Here is a 15,306-nt window from a genome sequence, read left to right as displayed (position 1 = left end):
TCTATTCTCTGAACAATGGCTGTTTGCACAAAAACAACAAAGGCTCACGTGACATTAACATCCGTCCACGCAGCGAGTGGGAATGTTAAGAGGCAGGTGTGTTTAGGGGAATGACACAAGAAGCCGGAGTGTCTGTCACTCTCCTTTTTGGGAAAGGTTGACTAAGCGCAAGGCTGCTGCACCGGGCAAAAAAAAAAAAGCGAGGCTTTACTTACTGTTCAAAGCGGACATTACGCAAGTCCCCGTTGTTGATTCTGACGATGCAGTCGTTGTCCTGGAAGAGGGCCTGCTGCTGGGCCTTGCCGCCTCGCTCCAGACGCTTGACCAACAAGCCGAGAGTCCTGAAAAGGGGCAATACCAGGCAAGCCGCAAGTCAGAGGGGAGGCAATGCTGTCGTGAGGTCGCAAAAGGGGAAGGGCACAAAACAAATGGGCGCAAACATTTGCCAGTTGTGGTTCTGCTTGGTGAACTCCAGGCGAGTAAAACTGTCAAGTCTTCTGACAATAAGGAATATTTGAGATTTTGCCGGTTTCTACTTTTGGCATCTGAGCTGAGGTTCTCCATTCCCGGCGTGACAACTTGAAGCACCTGAGCCGCCACGCTTGTAATCCGCTGGGGCAAGCTGCTCGGGGGGCTAGCTTCACCCGACAAAGGCACTCGGCTCGGCGGATTACGCGGCCAGAAAGGGAACTCGGGCAAAGATGTGGCACACCTGAGCCAACCCATCTTGTCCACCTAGCAATCGAGCACCTTCCCTTTCTTTTTTTTCCTCGCTCCCTCTCCGAGCGTACGCCACCTCTGAAAATTGAGTAGATTGTAGAGTTTAAAACAGGGCTCCGGCTTCTAATGCGATCGGAATGAGAACGTGATTACGGGAAGGGCAGCAGAGTTCAGAAACATTGCGGCTGATTGGATTGGAGCGGCGAGGCAATGCGATTTGCCGAGAGGAGGGCCTGGCTCCACTTTGGCTTGATGAAAGCCTCATCTTGGAATCACACATTTTCCCAATAAAGGCAAACGTGCGTTACAAGTGTGCTCTTAGCGTGATTGAGTCAGCCCGTGAAAAGGGCAATAGTATTCCCAGCCTGACCCGGTTCGCAGGCGCGGTTCTCGTTTCGGCTCCGCCTCCTCTTCGGGAATATTCAAAGCAGATGTGAAATTGCGGCGAAGGCCTCCCTGCTCGGCGCGTCCTTTGAATCCCACTGAGCAGACGTGACGGGAGACCCGCGCGAATATGACGGTCACCTGCGGGCGTCAAGGCGCTATGATGGATGGCGGCCGACCGGCAAATGGCTTCACGATGCTGGCGGCGTGCCGACAATACAACGGCGGGTCCTCAAGTTTCTTTCTTTATGCAAGCGCATGATTTGAGCATTAAAGCATAACGACTGCAGTGGTTCTTGATTTCTCTGACCATGTCGTGTCAAGGAAGCGACTTCCCACCCGGAAGGGATCTTTTTTACCTTCTGTCCCTGCCGCTGAAAGGCACCACATGGATTCCCAGCGGCCCGCCATCGTTCGTCACCTCCACCACTTTGATTAGGTCTCTGCCATCAGGCGAGGGGGGGGCGGAGCAGCGGGTGGGGAAAACAGGGGGTGGGGGGTGACAACATGTGGGCAAACAGAAAAAGGAGCAAATGTGATGAAGAAAAAAAATCATTAAAAGCTACAACGTAAAATGGTGTTGAAAATATGACAAACGCAAGCCAAAAAGCTGAAAGTGAAGTCAAACAAAAACGATCTGCAGTGGAGCCCTTGGATGCCTTCCAAGGTTTTCTTCTGCAAATGGATTCTGGAGCGGCTAAAACGTGTTTGTTGGGCTTCCGCCAGTGCAAGTGTTAATTACAAAAGACGACTTTTGAAATGGGCAATTTGGGCAGGACTTCAACAGTCAATCGGACAATAAAATGCTCGTTTTGCTTCCTGTAGGTGTCCCGATACTTTTGTCCACATTCCCTTCACTTTTTTTTTTCTCCCTGCAATGTTCCGATAGTGTCTAAAGTGTCGAGATCAAAGTGCCAAAAAGATGAAAACGAGCGCTCGCGTCTGCAGCCGAGCGCTACGCAACATCGGCCGACCGCCTCGCTGCTTTGAAACAATAACTGTGATGAGTTTTGTGGGGGAGGGGGGGAGGGGGCTTGTTGACAGGCGGGGAGGGCGTCGGAAGTGCAATAATAACAGCAATTGCATAGCTGCATATCAAAGTGGAGAAAGAGGACCAGAGGCAGACACAATGGCTCATAACATCAGTAGCGCCGGCACCCACGCCAAAGCGACGGGCTGGAAATTGACTTTAGTGGTATTGCGTCAGTGGTTGTGCTTCGAGTGAGAGATGAATGCACTCGCAAAAACTCGGGGCCAAAGACGAGCTCGACGAGCTCACTCTCAGGTGAACTCAATTTCGTATGTTCGGTATATTTATGAGATATCAAATATATTTACATCTCCTATGTTTGTTTATTTTGGCATCAAGCAGAGCGAGCGTCCTTGGAAGAAGCGACAGGAAGTTAGAGACTCACCCGAGAGACCCGGCGGCGACGTGATCCGAGCACGAGTCGGCTCGGCCCACCGGCTCGATGCGGCCATTTTCTTGCTCGCTTGCCTCGTCCTCCTGCAGCCCAACGGACAAAATGGCGGGCGGGCAGAAACAAATGCTTTTACAATACAGCTTTCTTCACAGCAGCTGTAAAGAAGTGCATCACATTTTGCAACAGAACGATCACAAAGAGGGTGAAAACGATTTGAATTATTTTTCATGTTCATTTCTTAAGGCTTTGTCACTTAAATGCTAAATGATGGATTCTTTTTTCCAAATATGATCTGCGCTATTGAGTGGTGAAGAACATTGCCCAAAAAAAAAATAAAAAATACATCAATAAATAAAACAGCAAAAACCAGTGTGGTTTTTCATCGAGCGATTTCAATTCAAAGCCTTGAAGTGCTGAAAAGCGACTGAAGTCTGTTTCATCAAAGGACAGTTTACTTATGAATGCGGAAAGCTCCCTGGGAGATATTACTATTCATGAACATTTTAAAACAAAGAGAGCTCGATGGGAACAAAAAAAGATAAATTACGCGACTTCGTTTATCAAGCGTGGGGGTGGCTGTGCTATCTCCTGGAAAGAGCCAACAAAGTCGGGCTTTCATCACGGCACGGCACGCTCCCGACATTTCACCCTCGATGAGCATCTGGTGCGGCGCTGACACCCAAAAATGTGCGGGGTTGGTCTTGCTTTAGGTTTGGATGGCTTTGGGGCCACCCGAGGCAGAACCATCCACAAACCTTCTTTTGCTTAACCACAAACTTGAGAAACTCTACAAAGATGAACCGTTCATTTCCCAAAAAAGTCGTCTTGAATGAGATTTTCTGGTGCTGAGGTACTCCCCGCTGCGTTTGAAAGGGGGGCCTGTCGTTATACAACATGGCATTTTCTGGTTGCCGTGGCCAGGAGGTGGGCTCCGGTTGAGGAGACGTAAATAATTCATGACGGCGTTTGGAGACGGCAGGCGGCTATGAGTAGTAGTTTCTATTTTTTCACCCACATAAGTCATTGTTTGTTTCCTGAGCGAGGGAGGGAGAGAGAGAGAGAGAGAGAGAGGCGGTCAGGCGGCACCGTGGCCCCGAGCCTCATTAAAGATTAATAGCCGAATCCATTGAGGTCCGTCCTTGCTGTCTGTGGCACTAAATAAAGTGGCCCCGCCGTGTGTGTGTGTGTGTGTGTGTGTGTGTGTGTGTGTGTGTGTGTGTGTGTGTGTGTGTGTGTGTGTGTGTGTGTGTGTGTGTGTGCATCTGAGAGCGACACTGCGATTTAATGAAGTGCGGCAGAGGCACGGTTCCTGGCACTTTGACCGCACGGGCACATCGAGATGAATGTGGATGCGTGCGGCGGCATGCACCGCTAGAAACTTGAAGTGGACGGTTCCTTGGTGGACTTGTTTTTACCGGACGTTTAGCTGGTTGGATGGGGCCGGTTGATTGGTTTTAATTGTATGTGCGGCGTTCTTAACTAGCTGTGTTGACTTCAGGGGTGTTTGAACTTCCGAAGTCTCGCTACATTTTACAATTCATGTCCTTTCAGAGTTAGCTAGCTTTACTTATATGTCAGGGGTATTTTATCTGTCCATCAAAAACATTTGGAAGAAGAAATGTTGAAATTGCAAGCACGGCGCTATTTGTCACATGAGTGTCTTTGCTGTTTGCATGCACACAGCGACACAGACAGACGCATCAATTCCGGCTGCCTTGAAGACACTTAAGTAATGAGAGGCAGACGCTCTGACGTTCACGGCCAATAAGTCACGCTGACGCGTTGCAATAGTGCTGACGGTTCAAAACATTATTTGGCGTCTAATTTGTGACCACATCCGTCATCCATTTGTCCGTCTCTAGCGTTAAAAGTCGACAACTCGCTAGCGAGATGACATCATCCTCATCAATACCGCAATCCCATTACGTGTCCTGTTGTTCCTCACTCGCACAAGAATCGTGAACGATATCCTCAGAAAATCGACACGTTCGGGAGCTTTTGCCGACGCTTGACTATTTGGCCCCCTGCTTGACGCAAAGAGAGGAGCAGAGGGGCTTCCAAGCAACGTTCAAACATCATTCCAAGAAAAGAAATCATGTCATAAATCCGCCCGATTTCCCTGACTTATGGAGCTGACTCGTCACCGCGGTAACTTGAGACACGGAGGGGCCGCCATACGCATGAGCACAGCCTGCTTGTGTGGCCCCTGACAGGCTGTCGCTCGCAACCAGCCGGAGTTCCCGGCCAAACTGTGGCTCGACTCCCTGGGCTCTGTCAGATACCAAAAGGAAATTTAAATATGGAAAAGACTATGCAGCACTCCAATTCAGTGCATTTAAATGTCTGGCAATAAAAGCCACAATGAGAAAGATAAGTTCTTTTTAAACATAACACTCCTACTAACGCGCTCTTGAAAATCAGAACAGGTGGATTATGACTTTTTTTTTTAACGGGCGCCATATGCTGCACAGTGATCAGGTGTGTCGGGTCTAACTCGATTTGCTGAGAGTAGCTCGCAGCCTAAGGGGTCGCCGCTTGCCTCCCTTGGGGTAGCGTGCGCTCCCTCGAGACCAGCCAGACTTTGATCTCCTCTTCGCGTCTCCGAGGTGGGTCGAGACTCTCGCAGCTAGAAAGACTTGAGTCTCCCGGCGCTACATCAAAGATGGCGGAGCGAGCGTGAGAGAGCGCTCCTTCGTGTCTTTGCGAGGTGAAGAACGAAAGTGAACCATTAGAGGCTTTATACGATCAACGTTTCCAACATCAAGATGTTAAAGCTTAAGATACGACGCTAGATGTGTCATGATGGTCTAAAACAATCCGGGATCGAATAAAAGAAGACAAACTTTCAGTCCCTCTTAAAAGTCGAACCTCTGCGTCCAATGAATTCCATTACAGCTGCAGGCAAAATGCGGGGAAAAGGATTCAAAAGATTCTGCTCCACTTAAAGCGCCGTTTATTTGCTTAGAAGATGCAATCGGCATTCTGCTCATGGCTTCCCGGCAACGTGAAGAATTGCAAAAGCACGAGCCAACACAGAGCGAGCGGCGAGACGCAAACAAGCTGGGGGGGGGGGGAATAACACACACGCGGCGTTCAAAGCAACATGGCCGCCATGCACTTGCATCACCTTGGCACAGCTGCACACCAAACAACACAATTCATCTGAAAAGACACTCATTCAAATGGGCTCACCTAACACACAAAGGCACGCACAAATTTGATTCACAATCAAAGCTCCACAGCAGCACCTACTGGACATAAACTTATACAGATGTTTCGTGTGTAAAAAGGAAAAAAAAAAAATCAATTCCTACAAACACACACACACACACACCCCTGCAAAATATCACAACGCTGCTCAGGCATGTTCTTAGTAACATACACACACAATTTAAACATGCCCTGGTTGTGATTTATGAGCACTCTACTTGCTAAAGATGCACCTGAGGGACACACACATATACACCAGTCTTCTAACTAGCTTCTGAATGTGTGTGAGTGTTAGAATGACACACTGAAGGCCAAGTGTGCGTGCACAGGAGCTTTTTTGGCTATGTGTGAACATGCATATTTGTCACCCGTGTGCGCAGCCTTGTAGTTCCTACTGCGTGTGCGCGTGTGTGTGTGTGGAGTCGGCCTTCAGCGTGTCATTCTAACAAGATCCCCGGTGAGTTGAGCGCCACCCCCCTTCGCCGGGCCACCATGACAGATGACCACGTTGCTCCCTAATAGTCCAGGACGCACATATGCGTACGCAGTTAGTGCAACAAGGTGACCACACTTAACATATATATGTGTGTGTGTGTGTGTGTTGGCTTGAATAAAGCCAAATATGAAAATCACGGCGAGATTTGAAAGGACTGAGCCACACTCACATGCTTTTATATATTTATGTGTGGATATAAATTATATATAGCATTCTTCCGCAGTGGCGGTGAAGGCTCGCTGTTGCCATGGCAACACCACTACCTGTTCAACATCTTTCTACACTAACTGTACAAAGAGCATAAGACCCCGGCCGACCTTGACGAGTTAGTTCAAAGCGAAGAGCGCTTGGAGTCCGGCGTGATGAACTTTTGTCATTTTTCGATCTCGTTTGTGATTTTAAGCTCAGTCCGACTTTTTACACTAACGAGATGAGTCAAAGGGCGAGCGATGGGGCGCAACACATACCTGTTCCTGCCTCTCCAGCCAGCGGTCCACCATGGGGTGCTTGGCACTGAGGGACGAGCGTGCCGTCTCCCTCTGAAAATCTCGCTGATTGGCCCACGTGCCGGCGTCCCTTGGCAGGCTACGGTACGTGTCTGAAACTTTGCCCTGCCACATATGAATACGTAAATAAATATATAACTCTTTGTGCTCGCCTGAGGACGTGTTGCGCTCGCTTGCCTTCCTCTCCAGGCTATTGCTGCCTGAGGCGTGGTGGGTTTTGAGAAAGCCGGCGGTGGTGGACCATCGTGTAGGGGTCTTCCGCGACGGAGCTTCTTCCGCTTGGACTCGTGAATTGACGGCGGCGGCGCCGCCAAACGGCCCGTTGAGGCACAGCAGGGCGGGGTCGCTGCTGCGCCGGACGTGCAGGGGCATGTCTCACGGGAAAGACACAAAAAAAAAAACAGCTTGAAAGCGCTTTCCTTTTCCACACACGCTTCTTCGATGTGACGCTAGATGGATGATGTCATAAAGCGGGCGGGTGCTTGCTGCGATGCTTCTAAATGTAGCAAGACAAACAAAACATTTGCACAATGTCGGTGTCGCATAATGTAGCGCGCGCGGCGCCGACATCCGATAAGTGCCGACTCGGGGCTTGAAGTCAAGTAACGGGCGGCACGCCACGGCGAAGGACGGCCGGCTAACGAGGCGGCGGGCTGGACTGGGCTCAATGGTGCGAGGGAGGGAAGAGCCGCCCGTTCAAACTGATCTCGATGTTTAAAAGTGGCTGCGTGTGGGAGGCCCAGTTCCAAACAAGACACCTGCCAACAACGGCAGCGCTGATCAAACCACAGCCAAGACCCAACATTTCTTTTTTTTTTTTTTTAAGAAATGTCCACAACATTGAAAAAAAACGCGAGGCCTATTTCCGGCGGACTGCGCACGGAAAGTAAACAAGATTTATATCTTGTTGACACTCCGACGTGTCACAAACTATCTTCATTTTGAGCACACAAAGAAGCCAGCTGGGATGATTCCAAAGGCGCTCTCAAGAGTGTCAAGTGCAAGAGTGTTTGGGAGCATGAGACTGGGACGCGGAGCTTTGCTGGGGTCAGCCAGCTCGACTCTACAATTCCCAGAATATTTTCTCGCCAAACGGTGCTTACTGGTGCGCAGGGCCGACGGCGTGACTTCGATCTCGCTGGCCACCTGGTAGGGCTGGAAGGCCGAGGCGGCGCCCGGCGCAAGGTCGGCAGTTGCAAAGAGGTCCGGGCTTTGGGTGCCTGTGGAACTGGCGCTGGTGCCATCGCCGCCGTGGTGGGGCTCCTGCTCGTCGTAGATGGCGATCAACTGCGGGGGGAGACGCAAAGATTATTTGGGTTAGTTAAGCACCCCAGTCTGCACAGAAGCTTGGCAAAGCCAAAAGCTAAGCGCAGCTGCAAGGTTAGTGGCGGATTAGCTTTAGCCAACAACATGATCAGCATTAGCTTCTGACTGCCAGCACTTGGATGTTCAGCAATTAGCGGAAAGGTGATCAAGCAGCACGATTGAAGCGGCGTAAAATACGATCCAGCTTTTGGCCGGCTTGGCTTTGTTGAGTTGTGTACAAGCCCCTAAACTCTGGCAACCGAAGGCAGAAGAGGGACAACGTGGGAATTGGTTTTGTCATAAGAAAAACAACATTCTCATTTTGACTTGGCGATGTGACTGTTCCCTAAACATCACGTACGGAACACACGCACGCACACACAAATGACCTTAGTATTTGTTGACGTTTTCAGCACATTAGACGTTCATTTCACATTAGCGCTGTAATAGCCTGCTGGACAAGCTCTTGTTACATGTACACACATAAATAGGTGAACACACACACACACACACAATCACGACCCATTCATCCCATTAGGGCCGAAAATAGGCGCGCACACTTCACATTAGAGCCGAAGTCAGTTGAAGTCGAATATAATAAGGCCAATCAAAGGTGCAAGATGTGTGCGCGTACACGATGCACAAATGGGGGGGCGTGACCGATGAGGCCTCATTAAGGAGCCGAGTAAAGGGCAAAATAGTGGCAGACATGCAACACGGATATTGCGTGTGCTTGCTATTAGTGGCTAATCAGTCAAATTGCTGTGACATGGGGGGGACTTGTCAGAGGGCGCAATCAGCCTGCAGAGTGCTTCGTGACCTCCCTCAAAGAAAAACAAACAAAAACCGGCCTTTCTCGCTTCTCATGACATTCTATCAAAACGTTACAGAAGCAATCACTGACCTTTCCCATAGGAAGAGCGACAAAAGCCTGAAAAGATGGAGAAAATGCATTTTCTCCTCCAGATGCACTTTTGTGTGAAAGGTAAAATCGTCAATGGGTGGGCAAGTAAGTCGCCGGCATTCATTTAACGGGTCTGACGGAAGAAAATATTTGGCCGGGCTCTGACACTGTGGTGTGAGCATCAAAACACCTCCGTGGAACGCACTTGCAAACTTTCCTCTACTTACAAAATACTTTTCCCGACAGGACCGCTCGCAAACGCCAGAAACCGCGACACGCTCGGATTTATTGTTTATGCGAGCTGTTGCCAAAGGTTCAGCGTCAACTTGTGTAACTCCACTTGAAGACGAGCTGCATTCTATCCTCTTGCACTTCAAGAAAGGTTCATGGGGGGAAAAAAATGCTAACCGTGACGAAAAAAAAAAAAAAAAAAACAGGACATCAACTGTTGTACTTTGCCACCTCCGTGTTTTTGTTCTCGTGGCCTGTCAGCGATGCTAAGCCATTACCAGCTTTTACCGGACAGCTTTTTACATTTACAGAGCAATTAAAAAGGCTGTGATACATTATTTACACCATTACGGGAAGGATTGTGTACTTTGTGGAAAGTCACTTCATAGCGGTCCAAAAGTTGAAGAGGAAACATGTGGACATTCCGTGGGCGCCGAGACTAGCCGAGTCGTCGCTAACGAGTGCCGCGCATCATGCGCCATCATCACTAATCGTGCTGCCCGCCTGGCTATATTTAGCTTGCGTGCTTCAATTACCTTCTTTTTTTTTTTTTTTGCGCAGAGCTAATCAACACGTCGCAGGCGGCACCGCTGCTGTAAAAAAAACACAAAAAAACCCGCAGATGGTGGCGAGAGCGTTGATGTATTCGTTTAATTAAGTCGGCCCGCACTCCAACGCTTAATAGCATTTGGAGGCAAACTCGCTCGCAGACAAGATTAATGCGATGACTTGAACTTGCCTCACTACTGCAACCTTGTCCACAGTTCATAAACAAGAAAACAAAACAACACAATTAAAGTCAACTATTGGTGGGATTTATCACATCATATGCACTTAAAAAAAGAAAAAAAAACAACCATTGTGCTTGTTCGGAAATAAGCAAACAGCCTGAAATGGTGACATAAAAAAAAAGGGTGTTCAGACCCATGCAAAAACTTTGACGGGGTTCCTTGCGGCAGGCCGTCGCAACTGTTGGTAACTCAAAAGTGAGCCATCATTTGTCTTTTTTGTCTCCATCTAAGACGCCGCTGATTTCACCGAGGAGTCGTTTCCTTCAAATGGCGTGATAACTCACGATGTGCCGCGGTGTTAAAGATAACGGATGCTATTCCGAGCAGGGATGATTCCTCACGGTTGAGGATATTTGCAATAAGCTGAGGATCCCAGAGAGTTGAGGCCAAGGGACTGTGGATAAGCGATTTGTTTCGGGACTTAGGGGGGTATCGTTGGCTCGTCCCTCCATTGCCCAAACATGAACTCTAACCTTGGAAGAAGCTTAAGAGCCCAGCATCGGCTTACAAAGTGTCGCTCAAAGCTCATTAAAACAACTCCGACTGTCACATCAAAGTCAGCCTTGGGACAGAAGAACGCAAATGTGTCTCGAAACATGCCAGCTTTTGGCTTCTTCTGGCTGTGCTTTGCATTTGGACGATGTAAAGCGAGCTCTGGGGCAAGAGGTTCTGGAAAGGAGAGCTGTCATGACTTGTAAACATGTTCTCACAGTCCAGCCTTTGCGGATCTACTGGGCTTTCCAGGAGGCTTGAGTCCAACTCGGCAGACTGCAGAGTCCTCATCCGATCTTTGGCAAGGGGAAACGCGCAATACTTGACGGTCTGATTTGAAACTCGGGTCACCTCTTGAAACAACGTTGGGGAACGTGCGGCATTTGGACTTGGCACGCGGGCGACGTTTTCTCTCGGTCAGATGACAGCACGCTGCGGTTGGGTTGCGCTCTGAAAATGTGTTTGGGTGGATGGTTAGGGCCAGACAGAAACACAGAGAAGGGAGGAAGTCTCCATAAATGTTAACATCTGGAAGCAGCTACTGTATGAATCCAAATGATAAGCTCTTTAAACATGCAAGTCGACGGTTAGAAAAATACGGCAACAAAACGCTGTGTGAAAGTTTTTAGCTGCCAATTTAGGGAGGGGGGGGCTGCACACGACCTTTACCATCAGATTGACTCTGTCTAAACTCTTTAAGAGTCCACATCAACGTTCCCATGAGAGTGAAACTCATTTAGCCCTTCTCGGTTACCAAGATTACAAAAACATTGCATCAGTTCCTTCACCCCAAAAAAGCTTTTTGACACACACGCAAGACGCATTTGCTTTCTATCGGTCTCGATAGGCAGCACCGGAGCAAAAGTTCAACGCGTTCCCAGATGTGCACAGTCCGAGGAAACCAAACAACACCGCAGAGAAGACGAGAGAAGGTCCTCCACAGAGAAAAGGGGGGCGCGGGGCACCAGAGGACAACAAGTGTCGTGTCACTTTTACGAGCAATTTATCTTGTGAGCAAAGAGGGACTTGTTCGGACTGAATATGTCTGAGGATTTCCTCTTTTTATGGAGCAATTACAGTGACAAGAACGGGAGTGGAGGAGGGGGACGAACGAACGCAAGACCTGGTTGGGGAGCTGCAATCTCAACTGCACGGGTGGTTGATATCAGGAATACCACGGATTGAATCAAAAATTCCAATATCTGGCAATACGTCCACGTGTGACAGCTTTGTGGTGTGTGAAAGTATTTAAGCCTGCTTGCACAACATCAGGCAAAACGTTTTCCTTGGCAACAGCTGCCCCCTCAGAGTAATGCTGTAAAATAAACGCGGGGAGGAAAATGGAGCCGAGTCGTCTTCGGAGCGCCGCAAGACGTGCTTATCAAAACATGTCTTGATGGGAACGCCCGGATGGATTGTTTGGGTTTGCGTGGCTGGAACACAATTGGAGGATGGAAAAAAAGGACAAAGAGGCGGTTGAGTTTATTAGTCAAGATTTGGACTGTCAGCAGTCAATAAGTAGTTTATTGTGAGAGCAGCTTCTTCCTGTTGGAATGCTCGAGTGGAAGTCCAGGGAGGTCTGAGGTCCATTCACGAGCACTTTGTTAGCTTTTCCAACCACAGTCCCCTAAAGTCTTAAGAGCCGGGAGGTGAGTGGCTGGCAAAAGTAATAATGGTCTGTGATCCTACTCTGTCCTCTTGTGGCGAACGAGGGAATCGACAGAAAAGTCAGACAGGTCTGAGCCTCTCATCTTCAGCCAGACTGAACACATGAACTTCACAAGTCCGCCAAAGCCTCAACACCAAGTGACTGGTTACAAGAACTAGATAAAGTTCACATGAGCTGGATAATGTTCACGTGATGTACATGAACAGAGTGGACGGGATCGGAAAGTTCACCTGAGCAGAAACGACTCGGCACTGCTGAAGAAAGAGCAGAGAAAATGGCCAATGTCAGGGAAAAACAAGACGATGTGGAGAGACAGATGCATTGCTGTCTGAATGTTGTGCAGCACACGTACTGAAAATGATCGCCTCCAATTATGCCCGACACGGCCACAAGAGGGCAACGTTGGACAAGAAAAAGCTCAGCAGAATTGGAGCGCAGCAAGCTTTCCTTCTAAGGAACCAGTTTGGCCAAGAGGATTTCAACCACGTTTCCGCAGGAGACTCGACCTATGATCGGACCTTTTCCAAATTATTGCTACGATGGGGTGACGACTGCACGTGGACGATTTTTTTTTTTTTAGAAAGGAAACCACGATGCGTTGTAGTATTCTACCATCAGTCACGACGTTGCCAACATTTGGGTATTTGGCCCTTTTAGAGGAGTTGAAATGTGACATCCCGTCTCACTTATGTCCATGTACGGTGGTGTCGGGCTTTGTGCCATGTGGTGGATTGCTGTGGCCTGGACCTCGACAAAAAAAAAAAAATGCAAGTGACCACAGAAGGAAGTGAGCCGACCCAAAACGATGTTTAACAGCAAGGGAGGAACATACACAAAATAGACAAGAAGTCGGCAGTATCTGAGGGGCACAAAATCTACTGGTTTAAAATGATTGTGGTCTGCGGCCCTCCTCTTTGGCACGGACCTGCGCAGCAGTGCCAGTTGACGCTATTTTGCTGCCTTGGTACAGTAAATCAAAGGCTGTAAAACGACATGAAGTCAACAAAGGCAGTCAGCGTGCATATTGCTCGCAAGCCAGTTTTTTTGTGGGTTCAATCATGATTGACAACATGCCTACCAAACTTCATCATGGAAAGGTTTTGGGGCTGAGTTTTCACAACAAACGAGCCCAAAAAAAAACCAACAACCAGACAGTCAATGGGACAAGTTTGTCTTTGAAGGAGTCTACAAATTGCCAAATGAGCTTAAAATGGCTGCTTCAAAGCAAAAGAGCAGAGTTCCTGTCAGTCTTGCAGAATGACTTTGCTGGGTCTATTTCTAATAGCAATAAAAGCCGGAGGAAATGATGCACGAGTGGCCAAACCGGGCCATCCAAAAAAAAGAGTGACTGTAGGAAGTGAGAGCAAAGAATGATCAATAGCACATGTGGCGTAAGTTTAGCATGATACTGTGCACACAATCGCAACGAGCGGTCGGTCCTGGCAAGGGGTAATCATCTTGTTCTGGTTAGGGGGCTGCCGAGGAGGAAGAAGGGGGGTGGGGGGGGGAAGGCGAGCGTGGAAGGAATGAGGTCATCCCCCACGTTCGCCCGCCAGGATCTGAGGGCCAAGCGCAGCGGCGGCGGCGGCAGCGGGAGGGCGAGGCGAGCTCACAGCTAATCCACGACATGTCAAAACACTTTCTCACTTGATGGAAGCGCCTCGTCTGGTTACGCTTCATTAATTGTCATCCTGCCCGGGCACATCCCCGGCAGAGGTACAAAAACGCAAGAATGGGCGCGGATCTAGAACACGTGGCAACCACAGAGAATCATGCTTTAGGTGCTGCTGTTTTGGTCAGCAATCGTGTTTTTTTTTTTTTATAGTTTGACTTTTAGTCCTTACCATGGAACTATCACTGTGTCAAAATGAATTATTTTGGAATTACTATGAAGACAACAAGCAAGAGACGTGGAAAACATGTTGACAGGGGTCACACGAGACCCCGGCGATAGCGGACGCAGCTGTGCGACACACCCCTGTGCGTACACACATACTGGTTGGACAGACGTCACGTTTTGGCCTGGTTGGAGGAGCGTCACCTGACACCTGGCATGCGGTCGGTCATCTGTCTGGCTCCGCAAGACAAGAATGACTTTTGAGAGAGAGAAAACGCCTCCACCAAATGCTTCCCTGACTGGGCCGAGAGGAAGGCAGGACGACGAAGAGGTGTGTGTGGGGGGGAAAGAACTCCATAGACTTTTCCTGGCACGCTACACACACACATAGTTTGAAAAGCTACAGTATGCACGGCTTCCCCAAACAAGCGCATGTGAGTGAGCTAATAAAAGAGGCGATGGCATTCCTTCCACACTTTCTAAAGCTCGGCCTGCCCGTCGGAACGAACTCTGAAGATGAGTCATAGGAGCCGCCAAGAGCTTCGCGGTCGTCCCGGCCGACGTAATCAAAGAAGCTTTTGGGCAACATCCCGACAGAAAACGTTTGAGGTAGCTTTTTTCAAACGGACCTACAAAATGGGAGTTACCACCAAATTGGGAGGTGCGGTAGTTGAGGTCCACGTTGCAAACTAGTGCAAGACCTTCTTCCCGGTTGACATGTGTCGACCAGGTTTCGGACAGACAATTTATTGTCGCGTCCTCAGATGCGGGCCGGAGCAAAACCTGACTGATTTCCAAGTCAAGATATGCTGAAGCCCAAAATTCCTCTCAGAGCGAGCACACAGTCAATCTTTGCGTCATAGTCGCGGTGAGCGGTTTGCGGCACGCGACCGCAAGCACACGGGTTCCGTCTCCAACATGCAGGCTGCGTGCCAACACAATCAACCGCTGCACCGGAGTTCAACTCTGAAAGCGGCAGCACGAGGAACACAACATGGAGCAATGGCTAAAAAGCTACAAGTCTCCTCTACGTCTTTCCGCTCATTACGCAACAAGCACACAGGGGGGCTAACGGGTCTTACCCGGTCTTTGTCATCCGCTACGTCGCACAGCACGTCATCCAGGTCCAAGATGCCGCCATCGCCGTGTTCCAGGCGGTGCACTTGCAGCCAGTAGCTGGCGTCCTGAGAAAAAAGCAGAGTTGTTCCATTAGTATGTGCAAGATAGGAAACAAACTAGAGAATCTCAAACAATTGCTATTGTTGTGCTTTTCCACTCCACGGGTTGTTTGTTCATATATAAAAAACAGCTTAATTCCAATAATGCTGGCATGTTTA

The 15,306-nt window shown here is 49.1% G+C and overlaps 1 protein-coding gene across 9 annotated transcripts in view; it reads right to left on the bottom strand.

The window, feature by feature from the left end:
* The window catches only part of pard3ab (par-3 family cell polarity regulator alpha, b), a 44,963-nt gene that overhangs the window by 22,501 nt on the left and 7,156 nt on the right, over positions 1–15,306 (bottom strand). For all 9 annotated transcript variants that reach the window (XR_015068135.1, XM_085929397.1, XM_085929396.1 and 6 more), the window contains exons 2-8: positions 15,052–15,153; positions 7,844–8,027; positions 6,918–7,114; positions 6,702–6,845; positions 2,520–2,611; positions 1,464–1,547; positions 216–341 (exon numbers count right to left, since the gene is read on the bottom strand). Coding sequence is in view for 8 of the 9 variants with exons in the window: in XM_085929397.1 (XP_085785523.1) it covers positions 216–341; positions 1,464–1,547; positions 2,520–2,611; positions 6,702–6,845; positions 6,918–7,114; positions 7,844–8,027; positions 15,052–15,153 (929 nt within the window). In the remaining variant the exon portion in view is untranslated. The remainder of the gene's footprint in view (positions 1–215; positions 342–1,463; positions 1,548–2,519; positions 2,612–6,701; positions 6,846–6,917; positions 7,115–7,843; positions 8,028–15,051; positions 15,154–15,306) is intronic.

The sequence above is a fragment of the Syngnathus leptorhynchus genome, chromosome 14 (assembly GCF_054491065.1).
Source record: "Syngnathus leptorhynchus isolate UIUO chromosome 14, UIUO_Slep, whole genome shotgun sequence".
NCBI lineage: Eukaryota > Metazoa > Chordata > Actinopteri > Syngnathiformes > Syngnathidae > Syngnathus > Syngnathus leptorhynchus.
This window is presented reverse-complemented; position numbering and strand designations above follow the sequence as displayed.